The sequence below is a fragment of the Eptatretus burgeri genome, chromosome 3 (genome assembly GCF_056783735.1).
Source record: "Eptatretus burgeri isolate ZD-2024b chromosome 3, Ebu_testis_v1, whole genome shotgun sequence".
Lineage (NCBI taxonomy): Eukaryota > Metazoa > Chordata > Myxini > Myxiniformes > Myxinidae > Eptatretus > Eptatretus burgeri.
Window position 1 is genome coordinate 60959658 of NC_140963.1, and position 26955 is coordinate 60986612.

At 45.5% G+C, this 26955-nt stretch overlaps 1 protein-coding gene across 4 annotated transcripts in view; it reads right to left on the reverse strand.

Annotated features, from left to right (window-relative positions):
• Positions 1–106: 106 nt before the first annotated feature.
• Positions 107–26955, reverse strand: part of FUZ (fuzzy planar cell polarity protein) — a 31200-nt gene continuing 4351 nt past the window's right edge. The window contains exons 3-12 of one of the 4 annotated variants that reach the window (XM_085873690.1): positions 26507–26599; positions 26071–26155; positions 21335–21403; positions 19174–19278; positions 6005–6202; positions 3551–3646; positions 2714–2820; positions 2035–2111; positions 841–936; positions 107–352 (exon numbers count right to left, since the gene is read on the reverse strand). In XM_085873690.1, coding sequence (XP_085729816.1) covers positions 156–352; positions 841–936; positions 2035–2111; positions 2714–2820; positions 3551–3646; positions 6005–6202; positions 19174–19278; positions 21335–21403; positions 26071–26155; positions 26507–26599 — 1123 coding nt within the window. In that variant the 3' untranslated portion in view covers positions 107–155. The remainder of the gene's footprint in view (positions 353–840; positions 937–2034; positions 2112–2713; positions 2821–3550; positions 3647–6004; positions 6203–19173; positions 19279–21334; positions 21404–26070; positions 26156–26506; positions 26600–26955) is intronic. The other 3 variants (XM_085873687.1, XM_085873686.1, XM_085873688.1) reach the window with 3 other exon arrangements.

Sequence of the window (26955 nt, forward strand, 5' to 3'; positions counted from 1 at the left end):
AAATAATTATGTTGCAATGCTCTGAGAAACCAACTTAACCCAAACAACATTATGCCACTGCACTCTGTTCAAAAGGCACTCTCAAGGTAAAATTAGGTCACTGTGCCCTTTTATGTCCTACAAGTGCCCTTCGACTTAGAAACCAACCCAAAGGTTCACAAGAGATGAGCCACGGATTTCAGGATGGCGTGGCTGGCAGAGCGCAGGGAGAATGTGGGCACCTCAGTCGAGAATAAGACACACAGAAGGTGCACTCCCTTTGTGAGTGCGTAGCAGCGATAATGTTTCGTACAGGTGTAGCATTCGGTGACCTCGGTAGAAGCCCTCACGTGCGCTGCGTTGGAGTCTGGTTCTAAAGAAATGTTGGCAACAGAAAATGAACTCAAGAAAGCCATAAATATGTTGAAATCTGTGCAAAGCTCTCAAAAGTGAGCAGAAAACCAAACCAACATCGGATGTCTGTGTATTTGTCAAACCGCTCAACTAGAACCAAAAATCCACCACGAAGCTTTGTTTGTAACCCTAAATAAAATCCTTTTCACACAAAAATGACTAAATTTCTCATTTCATTAAGCTGTGATTTTGTAGGAACAAGAGTGAAACTTATAAGAACTTGTTTTCAATCAAATGTGCTACAATGTCTGCTAAAATTATATCAAAATAACAGTTTAAAATCCTTTAAGGGGCCATCAAATGGTGGACTTTTTATTTCTTTATTTCTCCCTGCCCCCTTTCCAACCTCTTATCTCCACTCACACTTCACCCCCCTCCCCCAACACCTCTTCGCCCCCCCCCTCCCAAAGTATGCCGAATGACATATTTACTTTAGCACCAGGTTACCTTTGGCAGCATCGAGGTTGGACGTAAAGTATGTTTCTGAAACAAAGAGGTAAAATGATCGCAGCGCGGCTCTCCGACTCTCCAAAGACAGCTTAGCTGCGTACAAGTGTGCAAGCATGACGCCAACCATCTTTAGTGTGTATGGCGAGAAATCAAAATTTTTCAACACTTAGCAACTCTACATTAATTACGGTGCACCTTACACTCAGTATTGAAGCATTTTACTCAGGGCCCATGGATGAGTCTACAGAAAACATTTTAAGTTCAGTAGAAAACATTTGAAATGACAAAAAATGGAAGAAAAAAGGTGGGTATCAGGAAAGACTTGGAGCAATTACTACAAAAATAAAATAAAAACATTCAAAGGAATGAAACTCAGCCTGAGGGAAATAAATACAGGAGGGCCTTGCTGTTCGAGGGGGTTACATTCTTGAAAATCCCCGTGAACCGCAAATCGAGGACATGCAAGCTTTCGGGGTAATGGGGGGAAAAAAATCCGGACGATTTCAAAAGGGTACCTTCGGTTACATAATAATAATAATAATAATAATAATAATAATAATAACAAGCAAGTAAGGCCTAAGTCACATTTGCTCTATGGCGAGGATACGGCGGCCGTACGCCCTCTGAATTGACAGAAACGTGCGGCGGCCGCAGAGTTTCTGCAGTGGCCTCAGGGTGGCCCGACACTGTTTGGCTATATTTTACAGGCCGTAGGGGTCACCGTGGAATTATAACTTTTTTCATTTCTACGTTCGCCGTAGCAATTCGACAAGCCGAAACAAAAGAACTGGTAAAAAAAAAAAAAGAAGAAGAAAAGAACCCACTCGTTACCGTCCGTCTGGCCCCTGCGGTCGCCTTGCGGGCACCTTGCGTCTGCCTTGAAAATTCTATGGCCGCCGCAGGAATGCCCTAAGGTCACCGTGCGACATCAAATCAAAGACCGTACGGCACCCCCACATTTTTGGTCTCCACAATTTATAAATACGCCGTGCAGCTCCCCGAAAAATAAAAACATATGTGACTGCTACATTGTGTGACCGTGGAAATACTGCGGCCGCCCTATAATTGGTAGTGGCCGTAGATTTTGTAGACCCCACGGCCACCGTGGCAAATGTGACTTCAGCCTAAATGAAACAGGACTCATGGGGAACAGAGGGAACAGGATTAACTTGGTTAAGGCCTGACACTTACATTTCCGTGCTGGTTCAGGCCCATGCGGCTGCACCGAACACACACTCTGCTGCACAGATGGATTCACCAGCAACAACCTATGAACAAACGATACATTACTCTTCTATTATGTACAATGTACAACAATAATGAGAAACTGCATCACATCCATTGAAGTTCTTGAAATATTCATAATGCTGGACCAGAACAGGAGTGGACTGAGGGATGCAACAGGCATGAAACATCAGACAGGTCGACTGTGCTCTTTCGGGAATGTGAATGAGATGCAGCTGGAATTGGAATATATGCAAATTGGACACTTTTCCAGCTTGAACGATTCAGAAGATAGTCATAAATTAGGGGCTGCCTTTCCTCAAAGAAAGAAAGATTATGTATCCACTTTTCCCCATAAACCCCTGTTAATCTCACAAACAAACCACCAGGAAGCATCTTTGTATCATGGAGAACTAGTTCCAATCTGATGTGGCAACCAAACAACCGTCCTTTGGTTGGCGTCTATATTCATGTGATGTCTGCACAACAATTGTCTGGTTTAGAGTCGGCATTTAAGAGAACATCAAGGATGACCCTAATCTACAACCGGCTGAAGGCATCTTTTCAGCTCACATTTTCAAAACAAACTCTCAGCCACACATCTTCTGGGATAAAACCTTGTTGTTTTCTCGAATTTGGAACTTACCCCAGAACTCCAGGGTGGAGGGGTGTGTGAAGCACGAATCCACGATGTGACAAAGCCGGGCCTAATTGCAGCGCGTCAAAAGCAGGCCGCCAAAATCGCTCCACCAGCTGTCAAGGTAGGGATAGGGGAGGTCAAAATTTACCACTGCAAGGTCATCCTCCTTGGTTGGTAACCTTCTTCCATGTGGTACGACTTTACTAAAGAACTGCATATTTTACCTGCCCAAACATCAAAATTCCAGTCTGTGTTTTAACAGGTAGGAAGACGTCAAAAACAATGGCGATTCCATTACAGAGAAATGAAAACATCACTATGTGGATTTGAAATGATGTTCAAGATGTCCACCATTTGCGACTTTTTGATCTTGGTGACTTTATAATCGAATCATGAAAACGATTGTAAATATTTTTCATTACCTCTGCCACCGAAGGTGGACAGAAGTTATGTTTTCACCCATGTCTGTTTGTTTGTCTGTCTGTCCGTCTGCCTGTGAGCAGGATATCTCAAAAAGTTATGGACGGATTCAGACGAAACTTGGTGGACAGGTTGGGTGTATGCCAAGGAAGAACTGATTCGATTTCAGTGGAAATCTGGATCCTACAATTTTTAAGTGATGCTTCACCATTAAGGGATGGGACCAAAAATGATACATAGCACGATATCTCAAAACGTTGAAGACGGATTATGACAAAACTTGGTGGACATGTTGGTTAGGTGACAAGAACAAGCTGATTAGATATTGGATAAAGTCATATATAGCAATGAAATTGGTTTAACGAGCCTCGAGTTTACTGCCGATGCAACAAGTGTAATCTCAAAGTGTGTTAACATGCGCACCTCATTCTCAATGTGTAGTAGGCTGGGTTGTGATCCACACAGTAAACACACCTCCACCCCTGGCAGGAGGAGGAAGGTAAGCAGGCGATAAGGCACCTGAAAGGTCAGGATGGGAATTGGTAAATCTTGATCTCTATTCTTCAAAACCAAAGGACAACATATTCATGTGGTAAAATACTCAGATTCTGAAGGAAAAAGGTAGTTTGACAAGTGAGAGTGTTTGAATGATCTTTGCCGGTTGCAATGTGCTCAAGATGAACCTGTTATTGAGCTGATGATGGTCGCTTTCCAAAATGAACAAAAATAACCACACAAATGGTCAGATCTACGAGAATATTTCTTCTGATGCATATTAAGTGGAGAAATAAATGATTTGATGGTTATAATCAACTGAGTGAATTGGTCTATACAAGTGGAAAATGGCAATCGAGTTGTACAACCATGGCATGATCCAAAGGCTTAAGGACCCCAAGGGATCTATAGATCCACATACACTATCTTGCCATATATGGTCAATAAAATGATTTTTTTTAAAACTGCCAAAATGGGGGACAATTTTATTGACCATGCATGACAAGCCTTGGTATGAAGCCATCAAGTGGTGTAATGTGACCAGTTGTTGAGATGTCCCATGGTGCGTCTACCAGGTTAAGCCATACACCGAAAGGTGGGAAAAAATGAAGCCAATTTGACGGCTCAACTAACCGAGCAGTTTAAAGACTGAACAAGTACACGGATGAAAGATCATACCGGAATGCCTGGATCCAAAAAGTAATGTTTTTATGATGATAACACAGGCTTTCGCATCACACTCCAGAAGTATCAATAGAAACAATTATCAAGGTTTAGCCCATCCTGTACTCTGACCATATCCGAATAATGACATGGCATATCGACAATGCCATCTGTAAGTTGTGAAGGAATCATTGGGATATGCCAAACCTCTGCTCATGGGTGGGAATAACAAAGGAAACCACAGTTGCAGTTGGCTTCATCCCACGGGTGATTGTACTCACACTTTCCTCAATCACACTCACATAGCTCCAAATACTCTCTGACCTGATTTCCCCCCCCCCCCCCCCGATTGGATGAGTTTTGGATATGATGGAGGATCAAGTGTTCGGAGGGGATCTAGGCCTGAAGGGACAAAACTTTGATGATGAACGATGGATGACCAGTTCATCATCCGGATGGTCATCGAATCAGGAAGTCAATTATTATTATTATTATTATTATTATTATTATTATTATTATTATTATTATTATTTCATATGCAGCCTTTTGGCTGCTGGTTGCATTATTGCTGGGAGTGTGGCTGTGCCACTGATGCAGTGCCCTGTGTTGCCAGTAAGCTGGTACTCATTTTGCCAACTTCAGAAGGATGACAAGCTGAGTCAACGAACCTGGTGTTATTTACGCGTTAAAGTGACTGGCTTGAGATCTTAAGGTCTTGAGTTCGAACCCCTGTAATGCAATTTAAAAAACACCATGTGGAGTGACAATAGGTGACTCGGCCTGTCATCCTTCTGAGGTCAGCAAAATGAGTACCAGCTTACTGGTAACAGGGGCACTGTTTCAGCAGCACAGCCACGCTTTCACAAATCATGCACCAGCAGCCATAGGCTGCATACGAAACAACAACACCAACAATAACAACAGTTGATAATCAGGGTTGACGTTGCCCATCTTCAACTTTAATGATGACGCTGGTCCATTGTTAACTGTAGAATGTGCAAAATGATTGAAATAATCCTGATGGAAATCCTTCGTCAAACCACTTATCATTCCTTGTTGCTGGAACCCTGTGAACTTCTTCCTCTCAGACGAGAAGTTTTTTTCAACTGAGCATTTGGGATTGTTCCCCCATTTACCAGTACGTACACTGTTTTATTTATTAGATAATCACAGTTGTCAAACACATGCGGCAACTTGTCACAATTTGAAAGTGGTGGCCCAAAACTTCGGAAAGATAGTGCAAGTGCAGATGAGACAGCAAAAGAAACAACATCTCCAAGTTACTTGTGCCCCCCTGCTGCCACCAAAGCCAGATTCATAGTTTTTCAATCGTTTGCGACTTCACCAAGAGTCAAAGCAAGATCCATAAAGCTCAGAGGCGAGTACAGTATCAAATGAGCTCCTGGGATTGTTGTTGCTAATTCCAGTGCAGCACTAGCAGTATACATGATGCTCGAGATACTATGATGCCTTGGTTATATACATAAATAAAACAAGTTCTTTGGATGAAGTTCAAAGACCTTTTGCATGTGAAAATATTTTGAGTGAATTCCCTCAATTCCAGCTGTTGATAGCGAAATGGAAGAATCAATTTAATTATTCCGTGCCACTTGCCTCATGCCTCAGAAAGAAGAGGGGCATTTGTATTCCAGAACAAGACTTTGTCAGTGCCAACACGTGAACGCCATTCAGGTCCTGTAGTAAATGCAGGGCACTTACATTGGGGCTGGTACGTGGTAAGTAGACTGGAATGTCCCGGGAGGTACAGGCTGTGAGCGTGGAGATGAAGCGAGCAAGGAGCACTGCCTCGCCAGCCAATAGCTGCCACCATCGCTCGGTTGCCACTGCGATGCGGTCTCGCACCAGAAGACAACCCAGCACACTGCCGGCCGCGGACACAAAGCCCCGCAGGCATTCCTGTGTAGTGCGATCTCGCATCTTAACTGAGCATTATGTGCAACAAATTAACAGCTCAGTGAATTTCTACTTAATGGGGGGGGGGGGAAGCATCTACAGGAAGTGGACAAAAAAAAATGGAAACACCTGGGTAAATGAGGGACATAAAGCAAAGACTTAAACACAGGTGTGGCCCATGTGGTAGTTCAGCAAATAACATCCCAGCATGCTTAGGGTCATGTACAAAAATTCTGCACAGGCCTGGTTATCTATAATTATGGCTGGCATTGCTGCAAGAGGAAACACCGCCCCCCCCCACACCCCCGATACCCCAATCCACAGAGCACGTGGTTGCCCAATGGTTTGATGAGCATGACACTGATGTTGTCCATATGTCATGGCCTTCTCAGTCACCAGATCTAAACCCAAATGAGCATTTATGGGATATTCTGGAACAATTCCTGACAGCATTTTCCACCTCCATCAAACAGGTGTGAGTTGATTGACATTCTCGTGGAAGAATGGTGCCGCATCCCTCCGGCAGAATTCCAGACGCCGGTGGAGTCTATGCCACAGCACATACAGGCTGTACTGGCTACACATTGTGGCCCATCACTATTAAGTGACTTTACATTGGTGTTTCCATTTTTTTGTCCACTACCTGCACATATTATGAACACAAAATTAGAGGAATTGTTACTCCCTTCTCTCCCCATGTGGCCCACATGTCTGGGCCCTTCCCTTAATTGTATCTCCTGACAATCTCTCCCCTATCCACTTCCTTTTTCTCAATTCACCACACCAAACATTCATAATATTCAGACGCCCCCTATAAGGCAAATCCTTTCCAAAATTGTTGAACAACTTCCTGTGAATACATTCTGCAAACTCCCTAACACTATACAGATTACTCACAGGGACTAAAACCTCTCCAAAATCCCTTATTCGTTAGTTCCTGGTATCTTTGCCTATTTGATCCATCATCCGTATTACTACTCATTAACTTGTCCCCTGGTTTTCCATGCCAGAAATAAGAGGTACTGACGAGCTAAACTTTTTGATTTTGTCAAAGAAAACATAAACCTATATAATCATATGCATATATTACGTTGGGCTGGCAGGATAGCTGAGAGGTATGCACATTCACTTCTGAGCTGTCGAGCATGGGTTTGAAACTCGACACAGCTCTAAACTACCCTCCTGGTGTTTGATACATCAATGTGTGTGCCGTCCCCTCGGATGGATGTTAAACTTGGCTTCGCAACTGGTGGCATTTGGTGCACGTGAACGATCCATTGGCAAAGGAGAGGTGAGAAATCACCGGAACATGTTACAAATATTAAAACCATCACCTTGAACATATTACAAATGTGTCCTGGCCGCTGCCAAGGCAAACTACCAAGCATAACCCATGCCAATGAACTGTTTCGCCAGCACCAAGGCTCTGTCAAGACTAACGTACATGTCATCTCTTCTCATCTCAATTCTGTTTCCTTTTCCATTCAATGGGACCTAAATACACATTTGTGTGAGAATATTAAGGGCACAACAAATGCAGATCTTTTTTTAATTTATTTTAACCAAAGCAGAAATTACCATCTTCTTCCAACCAAGCCCATGGAGCTTTAACTATAGGATATCATATATCAATCCATCTATTGGGACCATACTTTGTGCAGAACATTGGTGCTGTCGAAGGAGACTCCTTGGCTATTGGACACAATCCTGGATGGGTTGCCACTGCGACACAGTATACCAGCCAGTTGGCACTCATTTTGCCAACCTCAGAAGGATGACAGGCAGAGTCAACCCCACCTGGTATTAATTCAACAGCCGAGTGGGGTTTGAAGTCAGGATCATAGGATCCCAAGCCCACCATCCAAACCATTGAGCCAACACCAACCATATATACTAATATATATATATATATATATATATATATATATATATATATATATATATATATATATATATATATATATATATATATATATATATATATCAGGTCAGGTCAGGTATGGGAGCATGTGCCAGAACAGCGCGTCACTGCGTCCACTTTCCGCCGGTACTCCAGGGGCCTCCGTCTGGCCATCCCCCAGACAGATGCCAGGCCCATCCCCATCTCCTTGAGATGATGGTCAACCTGCTGCAACCATGAGGCACGTGGTCGGCCCACTGGCCTCCTCCACTCATGAAACTCCCTCGCTGAGAGAATCTGGTGAGCAGGATCAGCGTCAGGAAAACGAGCCACATGTCCATACAGCCGCAGCTGACGCTCACGGACTATGCAGGTAACAAATCTCATCCGAGTCTCTCTCAGCAACCGCTCGTTGGACACAAAATCCGACCAGCGATAGCCAAGGATTCTCCGAAGAGACCTGGTACCAAAGGAATTAAGTCTCCGTCTCAGATCCTTGGTTAAAGTCCAAGTCTCGCACCCATAGAGCAAGACTGGAAGAACCAAGGACCTGAAGACTCGGACTTTCGTCCTCCCGCACAGGTACCGGCAGCGCCACACCCCGTGATCCAGTGAATCCATGACTCCCCAGGCCCGACCCAGACGTCTATTGACCTCCGGCTCACAACCTGCGGAGACATGAATATCACTGCCAAGGTAAGTGAATCTATCCACGACCTCAACATCCTCACCACAAACAGACACAGACAGGACAGCAGCATCCAAGATGTCACCGAAAGCCTGGATCTTTGTTTTGACCCAAGAAATCCGTAATCCCAACGGCTCCGACTCCTCATTCAGCACCTCGAGGGCCCCCAATAGGATGTCTAAAGTCTCCGCAAAGATGACTGCATCATCTGCAAAATCAAGGTCCGAGATCTTGACATTGCCAAACGATGCACCGCAACTTGATCTCTCCGACATCCTCCCAAAAATCCAGTCCATACAAGTGCTGAAAAGTGTGGGGGCAAGTACACATCCCTGACGAACTCCAGTAACAACTGGAAATAAGTCAGAGGCGGTACCACCACACTTCACAGCACTCTCAGTACCAGAGTAGAGTTCAGACATCAGATCGATCAGTTTCGGTGGCACCCCACGAAGACCAAGAATCCTCCAGAGGACATCCCGATTCACCAAATCGAACGCTTTACAGAGATCAACATAGGCTGCAAGCAGCCCCTGCCGAAACTCTCGTCTGCGTTCGGTGAGGACACGAAGTGCAAGGATACGGTCAATCGTTGACCTCTTTGGTGTAAAGCCTGACTGCTCTGGACGCTGGTGCTCAAGCAGATGGTGGCGAACCCTATCAAGAATTATCCGAGCAAAGACCTTGCCCGGCACTGAGAGCAGCGTCACCCCTCGGTAGTTGTTGCAGTCTTGGCGATCACCCTTCCCTTTCCAGAGAGGGACAACAAGGCCCCTCTTCCAGTCAGTTGGGATGATGCCTGTGTTCCAGGCAGAGCACAAAACTGCATGCAACGACGCGAGTGCAGCATTTCCACCAGCCTTGAGAAGTTCGGCATGGATGCCACAGATCCCTGGAGCTTTGCCCCGTTTCAACTGGTTCACCGCAGCCCGTGTTTCCACAAGCGATGGTGGACCACAGTTGATTCGAGGGTCAGCAACAGGGATTGTAACACCCTTGACGTCCAACTCGACAGCTGGGGGATCAGCCTGGTACAACCGCTCGAAGTAACCGGCCCAGCGGGCCTTCACTTCAGACTCCTCTGTCAAGAGCCTACCACTCTCTGCTCGAACTGCAGTGCTCCGAGGGATGGGCTTGGATGAACGTAATGCGCGAATTCCCCTGTAAGCGGGACGAGAATCACCTGTCCACAGGTGATGCTCTACCCCCTCACAGATTCCTCGCACATAGGCCTCCTTGTCCACCCTCAGTGCACGTACAGTTTTACGCCTCAGCTCCCTGAACAGCTCAGCTCTGCCATTCAGCCTGGCCCTGCGACTCTGGTCAATGGTATCCAGTGTCCCTTGAGAGACAAAATTCTTCTTTGCCCTGCGGTGAACTCCAAGGCATCCACCGGCAACATCAAGGACGGTGGTCTTGAAGGTGTTCCACAACTCTTCAGGACCCCCCAAAGCACCCAGACCCCCCAAGTGTCCACTCAGCCTGTTCGCAAACTCCTCAGCTACTCTCTCATCCCTGAGCTTGGCAACATCCAGCCTAGGCTGGGATGGTACCATTCTCCAGGATTTAAGGTGCAGCTTTAGAGTTGCTACAACAAGCCTGTGGTCAGTATTGAGGAACTGAGCACTCCGGTAGACCCTGCAGTTCTGGATCATCCTCCAACGACAGTCAATGAGGACATGGTCAATCTCCTTTGCCACACCGCCAGCGTTGGAATACCAAGTCCAGCGATGAGCTTGCGGGCGCTGAAACCATGAACCAGCCACCCTAAGTCCATGACTTCTTGCAAAGTCAAGGAACTTAGTGCTATTCTGGTTCATAGTTCCTGACCCATGGGGACCAACACACACCTCATAACCATCCCTATCAGTTCCAGTCGATGCATTGAAATCCCCCAAGACTAGAAGTGTATCTCGTCTGGGGCACTGATCAACCACAGACTCGAGTGTGGCGTAGAATGTGTCCTTCACGGTAACATCACTCGCCTCAGTCGGAGCATAAATAGAGACCAGGGAAATGACACCTAAGGAGTGACGAATCCTTAATCTCATAATACGCTCGTTGACCGGTGTTACCTCAATTATCATTGGGGTCAGCTTATTGGACACAGCTACAGCAACTCCTTGGGTATGGTAACCATCAGAGCGACCAGACCAATAGTAGGTGTAACCACCCACCATTATCTCGCCGCAATCCGGTCTCCGAACCTCAGAGAGAGCTGCAATCCCGATGTCCAAACGCTTGAGCTCAGATGATAACAGAGACAGGTGATCATCCTCTCTTAGGGATAGGACATTCCAGGCACCCACCCGAAGGGACCGCCTCAGGTTAACCCAAGGAGACCGCCGTCTGGTGGACGACACCTCAGCACCACTCCGACACACTCTCCCGCAATCTGACCCAGGGATGTTACCCCGTGGTTTCCCTCCTATCAAAGATTGGGGGTCCCGAAGGCTTTGCCCCAATCCCATCATCCGGTGAGCTGCCCTGCGAAGGGAAGCTGCACAGGAGGTACTCCCACGGAGTGGGTTTTCAGATTTTTTTGCGTTTTGCGTTTTGCGGAATGAAGCGTTTTACGGTGGCTGGAGTGCAAATCCTGCCACCAACCTCCTAATAAGAAGTAACCCAACTGCAGGAGGACGTCCGCAGACACAGTTGGGCACTAGATATGGATGGCCGTTGGCTCACAAGGAGCTCCTCCGCCCTTTGACAGGTTTTGTTTTTAATCCTGCTGGGTGTCCATATCCAAACACCCTCCTCACCAGAAAACCTGGTGGGGGAGACGGTTTAGTCGCCGACAACCCGACCATGGAACAGGTTAGTACAGGTTTACATGGTACCTGTAGCAGGTCACAGATCGAACCTGACCTGACGAACATATACCTGACCTGACGAACTATATATATATATATATATATATATATATATATATATATATATATATATATATATATATATATATATATATATATATATATATATATATATATATATATATATATATATATATATATATAGTGCCGCGAGGAGGAGTGATGTAAGGGACACATCGGCCATTTTGGAGTTAATGCCACAGAGCACTATTTTAACCCTTACCCTATCATCCGAGCCTATCATCATCATATCATTAAAAAATGTTGCTTACATCACTCCTCACGGGGCCTCATATATATATATATACTTCCAGGTGTGTGTGTGTGTGTGTGTGTGTGTGTGTGCGCGCGTGCGTGCGTGCGTGCGTGCGTGCGTGCGTGCGTGCGTGTCCGTGTCCGTCCGCTGTTTCTCGACAACCACCATCCTGTTGGGACTTCCGGTTCCGGGTTTGTAATGTCAACAGGTCTCCTTCGGGGCTCTCTGCTGACAATCTCAAAGTTAAGTTTCCGGTCATTATCTGTCCTGTTTTAACTGTTTATTCTCTCACTTACATGTTACTGTGTGTTCCGAGTTCGGTTTTGTTTCAAAAATCGTGCTATTTTGTGAGATTTTGTCGAGTTTGTCATACCGTATGCCTGAGGCCTACCCTTGAGGCTTGAGGCCTAACGGTACGATCATGTTTTGTTTTTTCTCCCCATTACCTTCAATTTCTATCTTCCTCACTTTATTAACGTGCCCCATACCTCCCAATTAATCACTCTATTTCTGATCTTAAATTCAAAAACAAAAACAAAAAAACACGATCTTTCTCCTTCCTCACTCACGACTCTCGATTCTTCTTCTTCTTCTCCTCTTCTTCTTCTTCCTCGATTTTTTTTTTCGACAACACTTACATGACCTAATCTGTTGAAAACTCTCTCAAACATTAATAATAATAATAATAATAACTATCTCTGATAATGCTTCATCTTCCTCTTTCACATGTGTGGTACTCTTTACTGTATCATAATGCACTACACTTCTACTATTTAAACAGACTGCTCCTTTCATACCTTGCCTAAAAACTCCAACTGTTACAGCGTTTCTTCTCTCCATTCTCTGAATTCGCCTTTATTGCATCCATCAAGAAACGTGTTTAATCGCATCTCTGACCTAAAACTTAAAAAAAACCCAGTTTGCTATGAATGTTCGCTTTCCATCAACCATTCTTTTTTTTCCAATTTCAGTGCCAACTCACTCCTCTCACCCCTCACTCTCAAAGCAACCATCACACTCTTCTCCCTCCAAGCCTCCCTCTCACCTCTCTCAAAAACTCCCCCATCACCTTTCTCCCTCCATTCATCCCCCTCACTCATCCTTCTCAAAGTTTCCCCCCTCTCATCCACAAAGCTGCCTTCTTCCACTGCCCTCTCACCTCCATATCTTCGCTCTACCTCCTCAAATCCTCAACTGTCTTCTTCCCCCTCTCTTGTCCCCCATCTCCCCCAGTACCACAGATCCTTTTCTCCTCCTCATCCAGCCCCCTCCACTAGCTATTCTGCAATCCCCCACACTCTTTCAACAACCCTCCTTACCTACCCCCTCCTCGTCCCTTGTCCTTTCCTCCCCTGCCTCTTCATTAAAAGTGTGGACCTCAAATATCCGGGGCCTTCGCTCAAACCTTTCAGATCTTTCCATACAGGTTGCCACTGACAAACCAGACATAATCTGCCTAACAGAAACTTTCCTCCCCCAAGACGTGTCTGACTCCCAAGTATCTCTTCCTGGTTACTCCCTCCTCCGGTATGACAGACCTGAGCCTCGAACTGGTGGAGGTGTTGCGCCTTCATCAAAGACTCTATTCCTCACTCTCCGTGCACTGCCCTCACTCCCCCACACCCCCAGGAATACCTCTGGCTATGGCTTCCCCTCCACTCCAACCTCTTGTTTAGATGTGTACTGTACCGTCCACCGAACAGTGATGACTCCATCTACACCTTACTATCCGAAAACATGGACTAACTTCTATCTTCTCATCCAAACTCTCTCTTCCTCATATGTGGCGACTTCAATTGTCATCATGCCAGTTGGCTAGGTGTGGGTACCTCTCTCACCTGCCATGACACCTCAGCAAAAGCTTTCTGCGACTCATTGGGACTGACTCAATCGGTCAACTTCCCGACCCTGATCTCAACCAATGGTACTCCATCTCTTCTGGATCTCATTTTGACAAACTTCCCTGACAATATCTGCTGCTCTTCCTCTGCTCCAATCGGTTCTTCTGACCACGTCCTTGTCAAAGTAGACATCTCTCTGGCTATTATCAGAGAACCACCTCACAGCCGTCGAGTCTGGCATTTCACTCAAGCCCACTGGCAGGGTCTCCAAGCAGCCCTCAAACTTTTTGACTGGTCTCCTATCACTACTTTCTCAAACATCAACTCATCCTGGGAATTCTTTCAAAGAAACTTGCTCTCCCTCATGCACAGATTTATCCCTTCTCGTCTTCAGTTGTCCTACCCTTCCTCCTGCCCTTGGTTCACTGAAGCTTGTGGTGAGGCAGTTGTCCTGAAACAAGCAAACCTCATGGAAAGCAAGCCTCATGGAAAGCAAACCCAACTGAGGGCAACCTCAGTTCCTTCCATAAAGCTCGGAACAAGTGTGTATCTACGCTCAGGAGAGCCAGAAAACAACATCTTTCTCATCTCAAGTCTGAACTCTCAAAGTCTCTCCCTCCTCAAAATTCTGGTGGTGTCGAATCAAATCTGTTTCTGGTGTATGTTCCCCCTCCATCCCCTCCCTTACCTCAAAAGGCCGCACTGCTGATACCGCACGTGAAAAAGCTGAATGTCTAAACTCGGTGTTTGCAGCTAAATCTTGTCCAAAACCCATCACTTTCTCTACCCACCTTACCCAGTCGTACCCAAATGTCCCTGGACTCTGTGTCCTTTTCTGCTGACAAGGTGGAGAGCTTGCTGTCAAACCTCGGCTCAGATTCTGCAACCGGTCCAGACGGCATCAGCCCACGTGTCCTCAAAGCCTGCTCTTCTGCTCTTTCTCACCCTCTCTCTGTTCTATTCACACTCTCATTTGCTCAAGGTCATCTGCCATCTGCTTGTAAATCAGCAAACATCACTGCCCTGCACAAAAAAGGTGCAAAGACAGATCCCTGCAACTACAGACCAATCAGCCTTCTCCCAATCATCAGCAAGGTTATGGAATCCATCATCGCTTCAGACATGAAATCCTTCCTCTTCTCCAATGACTTGATTTCTGATCATCAATTTGGTTTCAGACCAGGTTTACCCTGGAAGGGAGTTTACCCTGGATATGCTGCTTCTGCTCTCCCAACAATGGATGGAAGTCCTCAATGCCAGACAGGAAATCCGAGCCGTATTCCTGGACATCTCACGTGCTTTTGACACAGTCTGGCACCCGGCCCTGCTCACCAAAATCTCTTCCTATGGTATCCAAGGCCATCTCCACTCATGGCTCGCAGACTTCCTCTCCTGTCGCAGTCACCGTGTGGCCCTAAATGGAGTTCTTTCATTCCCTCTTCCTGTCCAGGCTGGAGTTCCTCAAGGTAGCGTTCTGGGCCCTGTTCTTTTTCTGGTTTTCATCAATGATATCTCCAACTCTCTGGAAAATCCTCTATATCTGTTTGCTGATGACTCCACCCTCTGCCGTATCATCGGTCATCCCTCAGACCGGCAAGCAGCAGCTTCTTCACTCACTGCAGATCTGGATAAAATCACAAACTGGTCCAACATGTGGAACATGTCTTTCAATCCAGACAAATCTCACACTCTCACGATGTCTCTTCGAAAGGACCACTTAGAAAATCCCCCCATCCACTTTCTCAACAATCCTCTGGAAGAAGTCCTTTCTTTCAAGCTTCTGGGTCTCACTATCTGCCATGACCTTTCCTGGGAAAGCCACATTTCAAACCTTGCCTCAAAAGCCAGTCGCCGACTGGGAATCCTCCGTCGTGCAAAGTCCTTCCTCGGCCCACCTGAGCTCCTGACCACTTACAAAGCTTTTCTCTGCAGCCTGATGGAGTACTGCTCTCCCCTCTGGGCTGGTGCTCCTGCCTCCCATCTTTCTTGGCTTCACGCTGTAGAAACCAAGGCATTTTGGATCATTGGCATCTCCCGCAATGAGGCTGAGCCTTTGGGCCTCACACTCATTCACCGCAGGTTGGTCGGTGGTATTTCTGTCTTCTACCGTTTCCTCTCCAGCCTCGCCCCCCCCCCCCAGCTCTCTCTGCGATTTGTCCCCACCACATTTCCGCAGGGCGCTCAAGGTCCGCCAACAACCCCCTTATGATAAAACTACCAAAATCACGAATCACTGCCCACCTTCACTCTTTCATTCCTCTTTTTTCCCACCTTTGGAATAAACTCCCTCACTCTATTCATTCCCATTCTTCCCTCCAGGCCTTCAAAACAGCTGTTCACCACTACCTCTTATCATCCCCCATCCAAATCCTCAATCTTTTCTACCCCCGATAATCCACCCAAGCCCACTGCCTTCAAATTCCCTGCTTTCCTTCCTGAAAGTCCCTGTAATGTCCATCTTCTATTCCCCATGTTCCCCATCCCATCCCTCTCCCTTCCACAAATCTCCTAATGTGTCTGTTCCACACTGTTTTGTCCTTCCCACTCCCTCCTCTTTTGTCTCATGTCTCCAATGATGTGCGTTGTGTGTTAGCTCTCATACGAGCCTCGACAAGGTATACAAAAAAAAACAAAAAAACACTGGTCCGATCTAATTGAAACTTGCCAGCTGTATTGCTGGGGACCTGAGTATGTGCCTTTTCAAGGTTTGATATTAATCGGACAAGTGCTTCCCAAGTTATGGCCATTTATTTACCAACTAATGAAAGGACACTGGCTGCGTAGGCCGGAGCACGGCTGGCCGACAATGACGTCACGGGCCGTGCCAGTTACGATGGGGATCGGTGCCTTAGTTACCGTGGCGTAGGAGTGGCAATGGTCAATGGCAGCGAATGTCATGGCAAGCAAGGACAGGGAGGTAAACTTGATTTTTATTTTGATTTTAATTAACTGTGTGTAAGTATCATAGCAGTTGTTACTTCAATACAAGCGATAATTATTCGTGGAATGCATGTGACCATTCCGTACGGGCACGCACCACTTCCGGATAGTCATGACTTAATGTTTTCGAATAATTTCTCGATTTCTTATGCGCATTTATAGATAAACACAATGCCCCAATCCAGTCATCCTTGACGAGAGCGAAGGAACGGATAAACACAATGCCTGTGTGGTTGTTTGAAAGTTTTATTTTTTGGGGGTTTTTATTTTTATTTTTTTTGCAAGTACATTTTTTTTTGTTTATTTGTTTTTCTCTTCTCTTCTCTTCTCTTTGTGTTTTTCCTTGCGATGACATTGCGAAAAGGCAAAATACATTGGCGCAAATTGAATAATGGCCATTAAAACTAAATTGCAAATAATCGTAACTGTGATATGCGAACTTTCGGACAGTGAGGACTTAACTTCCGGATAGTGACGGCTTATTGTATTTTTTGTCGATTTATCGACTTACTGTATTCTTTCTTTCTCCATTTCTGTACTTTCTCAATCTCTCTCGATTTCTTTCTCGATTTTCTTAAACACAATGCCCCAATCCAGTCGTCGTTTACGACAGTGAAGGAATGGCCTGTGTGGTTGTTTTTGAAAGTTTTTTTTTTTGGTTTTCACGTACGGTCACGCACGTACGTGCACGCGGGAGCAAAGGAACGGCCTGGTAGTTGTTTCTGGCAAGCGGTTTTAAATATTTTTTTTTTTTTTGCACGCACGTACGGGCACGTACTAGGAAATACAAATCTATACAAATATATATATATATATATACATATGTTTGTATATATATATGTTTGTTGTATATATATATTATTTCTGTTAACGTCTGCACGTAATTTGACGTTTCTCCTCCAAAACTGCCGAATGGATTGTCGCCACTTTCGGCATGCGGGTGGTCTGTGGTCTAATTAACAGCATGGGCTATGTGAGATCGCGCCACATGGACAGGTTTGGGAATTTTTGGCGATTTTCTAATTTTTACATTCGTTTGCATGGCGACGTGTGACGTCACCGCTGAGAGGCGTAATGACGTCATGACATCACCGGTGATTCGCTGACGTCATTACGTCTGTCGTCCACAGACCGTTACCGCTGAGAGGCGTAATGCCACTCCGAGAAAACAGCGTCTGCAATGTAAAACTCTCTTCTGCACATCTTGACTACCTCAGAAGGTGAATTTGACACAAAAAATGTGAAGAATTGTGAAGACCAAATACTTTTGTCAATTTAAACTTATTTTTCGAGAAAATTGAGTTATTTATTGAGAGAAAAGTTATTTGAAAAAAGTGCAAGGGTGCCAATATTTTTGACCACAACTGTATATCTCAAACCTTGAGGGGCACTCGGTAGAGCGCATACCTCCACCATGTAATGCCTGATTCACGAGAACATATCGGGCCCAATACATTTTTGAAATGTCATGCTATATATCGTTTTTGGCCATATCAATGGTGAAGAATCACTTTAAAAATTACATAATCCCCGTGTTCGGATCAGGATCAAGATCTTCACCAAAATAGAATCAATTCATCCTTGTCACACACCCAATCTGTACACCAAGTTTCGTCTGAATCAGTCTACAAATTTTTGAGAAATCGTGCTATATATTGTTTTTTCCCCTACATCTTCTTCTTCTTCTTCTTCTTCTTCTTTCGGCTGCTCCCGTTAGGGGTCGCCACAGCGGATCATCCGTATGATCCGCATAGTGATTTGGCACATGTTTTACGCCGGATGCCCTTCCTGACGCAACCCTGGTCGCCTCTTACGACACAGGGATATGGTACACCTATTTTAACCGGGGTATACACCGGCCCAGTACACTGGTACTCATTTCGCCGACCTCGGAAGGATGACAGGCTGAGTCAACCCCCTGGTGTATTAATTCAGTGGCCCAACGGGGCTTGAACTCAGGACCTTTTGGATCCCAAACCGCTGCACCAACAACAGGCTTTTCCCCTACATCTCAATGGTGAAAATCACTTAAAAAAATTTTAGTAGCTGGATCCAGATCTTCAATAAAATCTAATCGGTTCGTCCTTGTCACACATCCAACCTGCCCACCAAATTTCATTTGAATCCGTTCACAACATTTTGAGATATCCTGCACAAAACAGACAAACAGACAAACAAACAAAGAGACGGGTGAAAACATAACCTCCTTCCACCTTCGGTGGCAGAGGTAACAACAAAGCATCGACTCAAACAGTTAAAAGGCAAATAAATAGATACATTATAAATTACGAAATAAGTAGATGGTCCCTTATCTAGCAACATGTGAGGTGAATGTGTTAGGAAATGAAGAGTCTCAGCTTGTGCTCCACCACCTCATCTCTGGCAAGTATAGTGGTTCACCCTTGCAGTAGTTGTTATTTAAAAGGGAACAACATGGAGGTTCATAATCACAGGAATTTGACCAATGGGTAGCGACCTGCAGCAGGTCATGCTGAGGGAATACCAAGCAGTCAGCACAGCCAGTGATGTCTGCCAACAGCTCCGATGGGCAGAGCAGCGAGTCGAGCAGTTGGAAGGAGATCTGGAAAGCAAAGAAAATGGACAAAATAAATCCCAAGCTGTCCGACTCTGAGGTTGGCCAGTGCCAGCGATCAAACTACAACCAAACATCGAATATGTGAGCGACATGAACGACTGCTAGAAATGGGATACAACCTTGTGACTCTTGATCAAATGGCAGGTACCCAGATCACTCGGCCACCATAACCAACTTTTATATCAGTAGTTTTGCATTTGCAGAACTTTACTGTAATTACAACCTGGTGAGATGAACCTGATTACATTTACATCACCACAACGTCTTACTACTAACAAGAAAATACAAATACATAATGAATGACCTTCGAAGGAAAGGTGGGGTGGGACTGTCTGATTGGGCCAGACAGTGCCAATCTGCACTTCATGATAAAGGCATGGTGGCATTACGGTGACATGGTGGCAAGGACAATGGACACGTATCACAAGGGTTGGGGGCTCAAGTCTGGCTGAAGGTATCAGAATTAAGGACTCGATTTTAAACTGCAAAATTTAGCTAGCATGAAGAGATTTACCACGTTGCTCTCAGATAATGGATAAAAGCCCATCAGGATCATTAGTGACCTTCAGGGAGGGTAATCTGCCTGCCCCACAGTCCACATTGATATTTTGCCCTCAGGGCACCTTGGGGTGGACACTGAAATACTTCCTGTGAAAGCAGCACTTCGCACATCTCACAAGGAAATTAAACATTCATTCATGGCCGCTTTTATTCCCACTTTCTCGTGGGGTCGGCCATGAAAAGTTTGGCCCAAATCTTTCACAAACCAGTTGGTGCAGCATTTCAGTCAACAAAATAAGTTGGAGGAGGAACTTTGTAATTTGTTCCGGGTGGTGGTGATAGCTCACCTCCTCTTCATGAAGGACACTGTGGGATGTTTAACAACCACCAACTCATGCTAGCAGACGGGATGCCCAGTTTTACATCCACCTGAGGGTCGGCACACACATTGATGTCTCATCCAAATATATTATACACTCGCCGAGCCTACCAGTCGCTTTGTTAACAGACCGATTAGTCATCCTGTTAGTCAAAATTTTGGGGCCAGGACAAGGAAAGGAAGACAAATTTACCCATGCATTGAGTGCTTCACCCCCTCCCTCCTCAATCCCCCTCCCCTCATCCCCGTCCTCACGTCGCACTACCTCCCACGCCCCTTTTTGCCCACCTTTCATCCTGATGTCCTTTCCCACTAGAAACGTCTCACACACGATGACAGGCTTTGACAGGACCCTCCGTTTTATTTATTTATTACTTACGAAATCTAGAGATTTCGTAAGTATATTGATCACTTCCGGACTCTGTTTGTGTGTTTGTAGGCATGATAACTCGAGAACGGAAGAAGCTACCATGGTCAAATTACACCACGTGATTCAGGAGGGTGATGGCTAGCGCTGATTAGATTTTGGTCAAAATCGGTCAAAGGTCAACGTCACAGTGAGGTCAAACATCCAAAACATTCGATTTTTGATGGTTTAGTACAGAATCATCGTAGAAACTTCTGGTTTGCGTCGCTACCTTCTCTAGAGACAGCTTTTATGAGACAAGGTCAGGGGTCAAGTTGACGATTTCGTAAGTACCAGTCTATGACTGCTTGTTTATTTTTTTTTTTTTGGGGGGGGGTGGGGTGGGGTGGGGAGAAGGAAAGGATGACAAATTTACCTGTGCGAAGAGAGTGCTTTAACCTCAGCGGTGCCCAGGTAAAAAAATGAAATTGTCATACCCTCTGCCACCACCACCAGGTGGCGCTACAAGGTACACATTTACATAGAGAATTTCCAACCCCCCCCCCCCCCCGTACCCCACATCCCTGCATGAGTCTGTGGCCACATTCACTATGTTAGCCCCCACACACACACACACACATACACACACACAGTTGTTGTATTTGTTCCCTGAGTTTGGAGTTTGAAACTTCAAAGATGTGACTGTGCATAAGGAACAAAGCCACGAAGAGAGAGACAATGGGATGTATATAAAATACTATCACAAAAACAGTTACCTCAATAAAACAGCAACATTGCACCCATGTGACACTTACCCTGAGATCTCTCTTTAACCTCTCTACATTCTTGATATTGGCAAGGTCCTCCAGCCCGACAAGCAAAACCTATAATCGACACACACACACACACACACCACCACCACCAGGCATGTAAGAAATAAAGCAGGAATAAGGTGTTTGTGAAACTTCACAGATCCAAGTATCAAACAAAACCGAAAGGAAATCTCAAATTTGACCTTTCCTGAATATACAGTAGGAGAAGAAGCCATGCCGATTGGGTTAGCCCGTCACAAAAAAAAAAACAAGAAAAAGAGCAATCAGAGATTGCAAACCCGTGCCAGGACTTTTGTCGAGTGGTGTATTTTCATGGGTTTTCAGGTAAATCCAACATGGCTGCCAAACCATGTGACCTATGATGTCATGTGTGTGACTTTTGTTCCTCATGGAAAGGCAGTCATATGTGTAAAGTTTTGCCTCGATCTTTTCAACCATTTCAGAGAATATTTTTGAAGGTTAAAAAAAATAAACCAATGTCACCCGCAGGGTGACCCGTATCTTGCCAAAAGGTCACACTGAGGTGAACAGAGCTGCTATCTACCAGGAGCGACTCCTTGAGGAATATCTGCCTACGAGAGATTCCGATGAGAATCGTTCTACAGAGTAACCATGAAAAATATGTTTGCCTCATAACGTCACCAAATGACGTCATAATGTCTCAAGCTTGACATATCTAGAAAGCACTCATCGAGGTGTTCAATTTGAGGTACTACACGATATGGTTCCTAAAACTTGAAAATTTGACCTTGGGGTCAAATATGTTTGACCTCAGGTGCTAACCATGAAGATCAAGGCCAATCGCCACCAAATATTAATCAGCTGATCGCCAGACCATATACTACATTCCCATAAAGTTTGGAGACGATTCGATTAAAATTACTCAAAAAATAAGGGTTTCGTCGACTCCCCTGATTTGCGACAAAGTGACCTTGACCTTGACCTTCAAAATTTTATGCGCTGAAAGGGACCTCTATAGGCCTCTGATATGTGAAGTTACAAAAATTTCCAATGATAACTGTGCTCTGCAGAATTTTTTATACGTGATTACAGACAAAAAAAAAAACATATGAAGGTCAAGGCCAATCACCACCAAAAATTAATCAGCTGAGCGCCAGACCATGAACTATATTCCCATGAAGTTTGAAGACGATCCGATCAAAATTACTCAAAAAATAAGGGTTTCGTCGACTCCCCTGATTTGCGACAAAGTGACCTTGACCTTTGACCTTGACCTTCAAAATTTTGTGCGCTGAAAGGGACCTCTATAGGCCTCTGATATGCGAAGTTACAAAAATTTACAATGATAACTGTGCTCTGCAGAATTTTTTATACGTGATTAGAGACAAACAAACAAAAAATAAAAAAAACATACAAGCTGACTAACATATCTTGCAAAAACTTCGTTTTGGCAAGATAAAAACACAATATGGTTGCCAAATCACGTGACCGATGACGTCATGAATTTTTTTTTCTGTGGACCATTTTATCCCGAGATGACCCTCAAAACTTTTCATACTGATCGGATGTGGCGTTCTACATATGCAATTATGACGTCATAATGAGGGCACCTATGACATCATAAAAAATCACACTCGTTCCCCATCAGGAGTACTTTCCGTGTGTGAAGCTACAATTTTTGCCTTGGTGCGGTTTCAGAGAAACAGGTCAAACGTTTATCCGATTTTCCAATATGGCTGTCACACCACGTGACCTATGACATCATAATTATCATTGAAACATTCCACATGAGTTGTCGCACCGACGGTGAAAATTACCCCTCAATCCGACAAGCGGTTGCAGAGAAAAACACGAAAATTCTGTGTGGACAAACAGACAGACAGACAAACAAACAAACAAACAGACAGACAGACAGCCTCAAATGCAATTCCCTCTCTGAATCCTTCAGTGAGGGTAAAAAATAAATGGGGATCCAGGTTAAAGCGCAGCCGGGGGGTTAAAGGGGCTGCCATTGGCACTGTTTGATTAACATGGATTACATTGGACACTGGCCATGAGGGTTCCTCTGTCTTGCCCAAGATACGACGGAGGCCATGACCTGTTACATTGACACTCAAATTCCAACCACTGATGAGGCTCACGAAGCACGACCTGGATAAACTCCACTTTTGATCTTTTTAGACTTAACTAATTAATGCAAATGTGACCGTTTGGGGGGTTTGTTTTTATGACGTCATGCGACGTCCCAGTCCCTGTCTCATTCAACGGGGTTTTAAATGTTTTCTTTTGGAGAATATTTAAAATGTGATCTCGTTCATCATCAGGGAATCATCTTTTCGCTCGGCAGGCGGAGCAAGCCATTTTACTTCGGACAATTTTGGAATAACAGGGGTTTCAGCCCCACTTGAAACAACGCCACATAACTATTTGGGCGGTGTATAGACAAACAAACCGCTGCTTCAATCACTGAGGCCAATCGTCACAAAGCGTGTGATGCCTATTGGCTCAAAATAAATTTAACTGTCGCTTTGGTAAGTTTTATAAGTGAGGGTAAAAACTTATTTAACCTTTAATATTTCATGATTGTGAATATGACATCTCCAGTACGTGGAACTGTATTTATAAAGCTGTATTTGTGCTCAAAACAGTTTGAGCGTGTATTTGTGTTAGTTTATTGAAAGAAGCAGGGGGAGGCCTCGTCTTAAGTTTTGCGTCAAGTCAGTTGGGGCCTTGGGAGCTTGGGGGTGAAAAAGGGTATAAATAGAGACCGAAGGAGAAAGGAAGACGAGTTCATAAAATGTCATCGTTGTTCAATGAGGGTCACGACAGCAACTGGGGAAGCATCGGGCTCTTACTGGTGCCGGAAGTGTGAGGGAATAGCTCACTTGAGGATAGTTATGACGAGGTTGAAGTAACGCGAAGATAATTTGCAGCAAGTAGCAGAATGTGAGAAATTTGAAGATAATAGTTGGTTACGGTTGTGGTGTGAGGTTGCTGAGGATATTGGAAGTGCAGCGGGGGCAGGCCGTGGTGACGGTGCAGTGGGGGCAGGCCGTGGTGACAGTGCGGCGGGGGCAGGCCGTGGTGGCGGTGCGGGGGCAGGTCGCGGTGGCGGTGCGGCGGGGGCATGTAGTGGTGGCGGTGCGGTGGGGGCAGGCCATGGTGGCGGTGCGGGGGCAGGTCGCGGTGGCGGTGTGGTGGGGGCATGTAGTGGTGGCGGTGCGGCGGGGGCAGGCCGTGGTGACAGTGCGGCGGGGGCAGGCCGTGGTGACAGTGCGGGGGCAGGTTGCGGTGGCGGTGCGGCGGGGGCATGTAGTGGTGGCGGTGCGCGGCGGGGCCATGTAGTGGTGACGGTGTGGCAGGGGCAGGCCGTGGTGACAGTGCGGCGGGGGCAAGTCGTGGTGGGGGTGCGGCGGGGGCATGTAGTGGTGGCGGTGCGGCGGGGGCATGTAGTGGTGGCGGTGCGGCGGGGGCAGGCCGTGGTGGCGGTGCGGCGGGGGCAGGTCATGGTGACGGTGCGGCGGCAGCAGGTCGTGGTGACAGTGCAGCGGGGGCAGGCCGTGGTGGCAGTGCAACGGGTGGAGGTACAGGTGGTGGTGGAGGTACAGCGGGTGCATGTGGTAGTGGACATGCAACTGTGCAGGCAGTGGTGGAGGTGCAGTGGGTGCAGGCTGTGGTGTCGGTGCAGCAATATAAATTGTTAGAAATGAGGTATGGGAGACAGTTTTTGTGGGTGATGAGATTATTAAATATGTGGATTTTTCATTCTGCAGGAGGATCATAGACAGAATTCTGTGTAGTTTTGAAGGAGCGGGAGTTAGGGACATTGAAGGAAGGGTAAACGATATTGTATGGGATCATGGCAGGAAGAAGTTGGTTGTGGTACACCAAGGAGCGAATGATGTGGGGAAAGTTTACTCAGAGGTTTTGAAAAATAGACACAGGATATTGGGTAAGTGTCTGAAAGTAAAGGGTTGTGAGGTCATGTTTTCTGGGATTCTCCCAAGATTAGCAAACGATATTGAAAAAACAGAGCAATCAGAAATTGCAAAGCCTCGCCAGGACTTATTTTGAGTGGTGTATTCTTATCGGTTGCCAAACCATGTGACCAATGATGTCATATGTGTGAACCTTTTGTTCCTCATGGACAGGCAGTCATTTGTGTAAAGTTTCACCTCGAACTGTTCAGCCACTTCAGAGAAGATTTTGAAGGTTTATTTATTTATTTATTTTTAAGCAATATGGCAGCCAAATCACGTGACCGATGACATCATGAAATTTTTTACAGTGGACCATTTTATCCCGAGATGACCCTCAAAAATTTTCATACTGATCGGATGTGGCGTTCTACGTATGCAATTATGACATCATAACGAGGGCACCTATGAAGTCATTAAAAAAAAAATCACTCATTCCCCATCAGGGGTACTTGCCATGTGCCAAGCTACAATTTTTTTCCTTGGTGCAGTTTCAGAGAAACAGAGGTCTAAAAGTTTTCCGATTTTCCAATATGACTGCAACACCACGTGACGTACGACATCATAATTATCATTGAAAGATTACACACGAGTCGTCGCACCAATGGTGAAAATTTTGTCTCAATCCAACAAGCGGTTGTGGAGAAAAACACGAAAGTTCTGTGCGGACAGACAGACAGATAAACAAACAAACAAACAAACAAAGGACCCAAATGCAATACCCTCTCTGAATCCTTTGGTGAGGGTCATAAATCCGGTTCAACCACACGATCTGCCTACCATGGCGTCAAAGAAGGAAGTGAGAAGCCTCTGCAGGTAAGCTTCACTGCTCTGGTTGTCGTCTGTAACCAGCATCATTGTAATGCTGAAAGAAACAAACTTTCACATTCAAGGGAATGGGAAAGTATTCCCCAAAGTTTCTAACGTCACCAAATAAATTTCTATCCATTCCTACCTGGAGGACTTGCCTCACATCAACAAAACCTCATATGCACATTTGAAAAAAGTAGGCCGGGATGTACTGTTACAGTGACAAAATTATGAATTCTTGCACTGACATTCAAGGGGTACTTCACTACATCAATGGCTTGGCTGCACCTCCAGAAATGATGATCTCAAATATGGAAAATTTCCCAAATGGATAGAATCGCAGTCACTGTATTCAGTCGTCAATATGGTTCACCTACACGACTCCACCGGCATGCAACAGGGACATTGGATTGGTTCCCAAGAAGTAGGATTTTCCTTAAAGGATGTCGCAACCAGAAAAGCACGAGATCCAAGAAGAGTGGGCTGATTTTGCAACGTCCTGAATGACACAAGAAGCGGATGATCCACATCTCGGACATATAGCCTCGCAACAAACCAAGTCCCTCACTGCACAACTAGCACACTGTGCAGAACAACAAACCACAATGATTCAGATAGAGAAACTTCTCCAACTTTTGACCTTGTCAATGTGCACCATGCCCTTTTGAAGGAGTGCGTGATCCATCAGCTCTCCTTAGCCCTTCAATCGTGCACCTTCCAAAAACCATTACGAACTACACTGGCATGGTCAAGAACTCAAGTACCACAATCATGGATTAAACTAACAGGATGTTGAACGAGGTATGCGGACCACCATGGGTAGCTATGGGAGGCTGACATTCTGGACGTTAACCC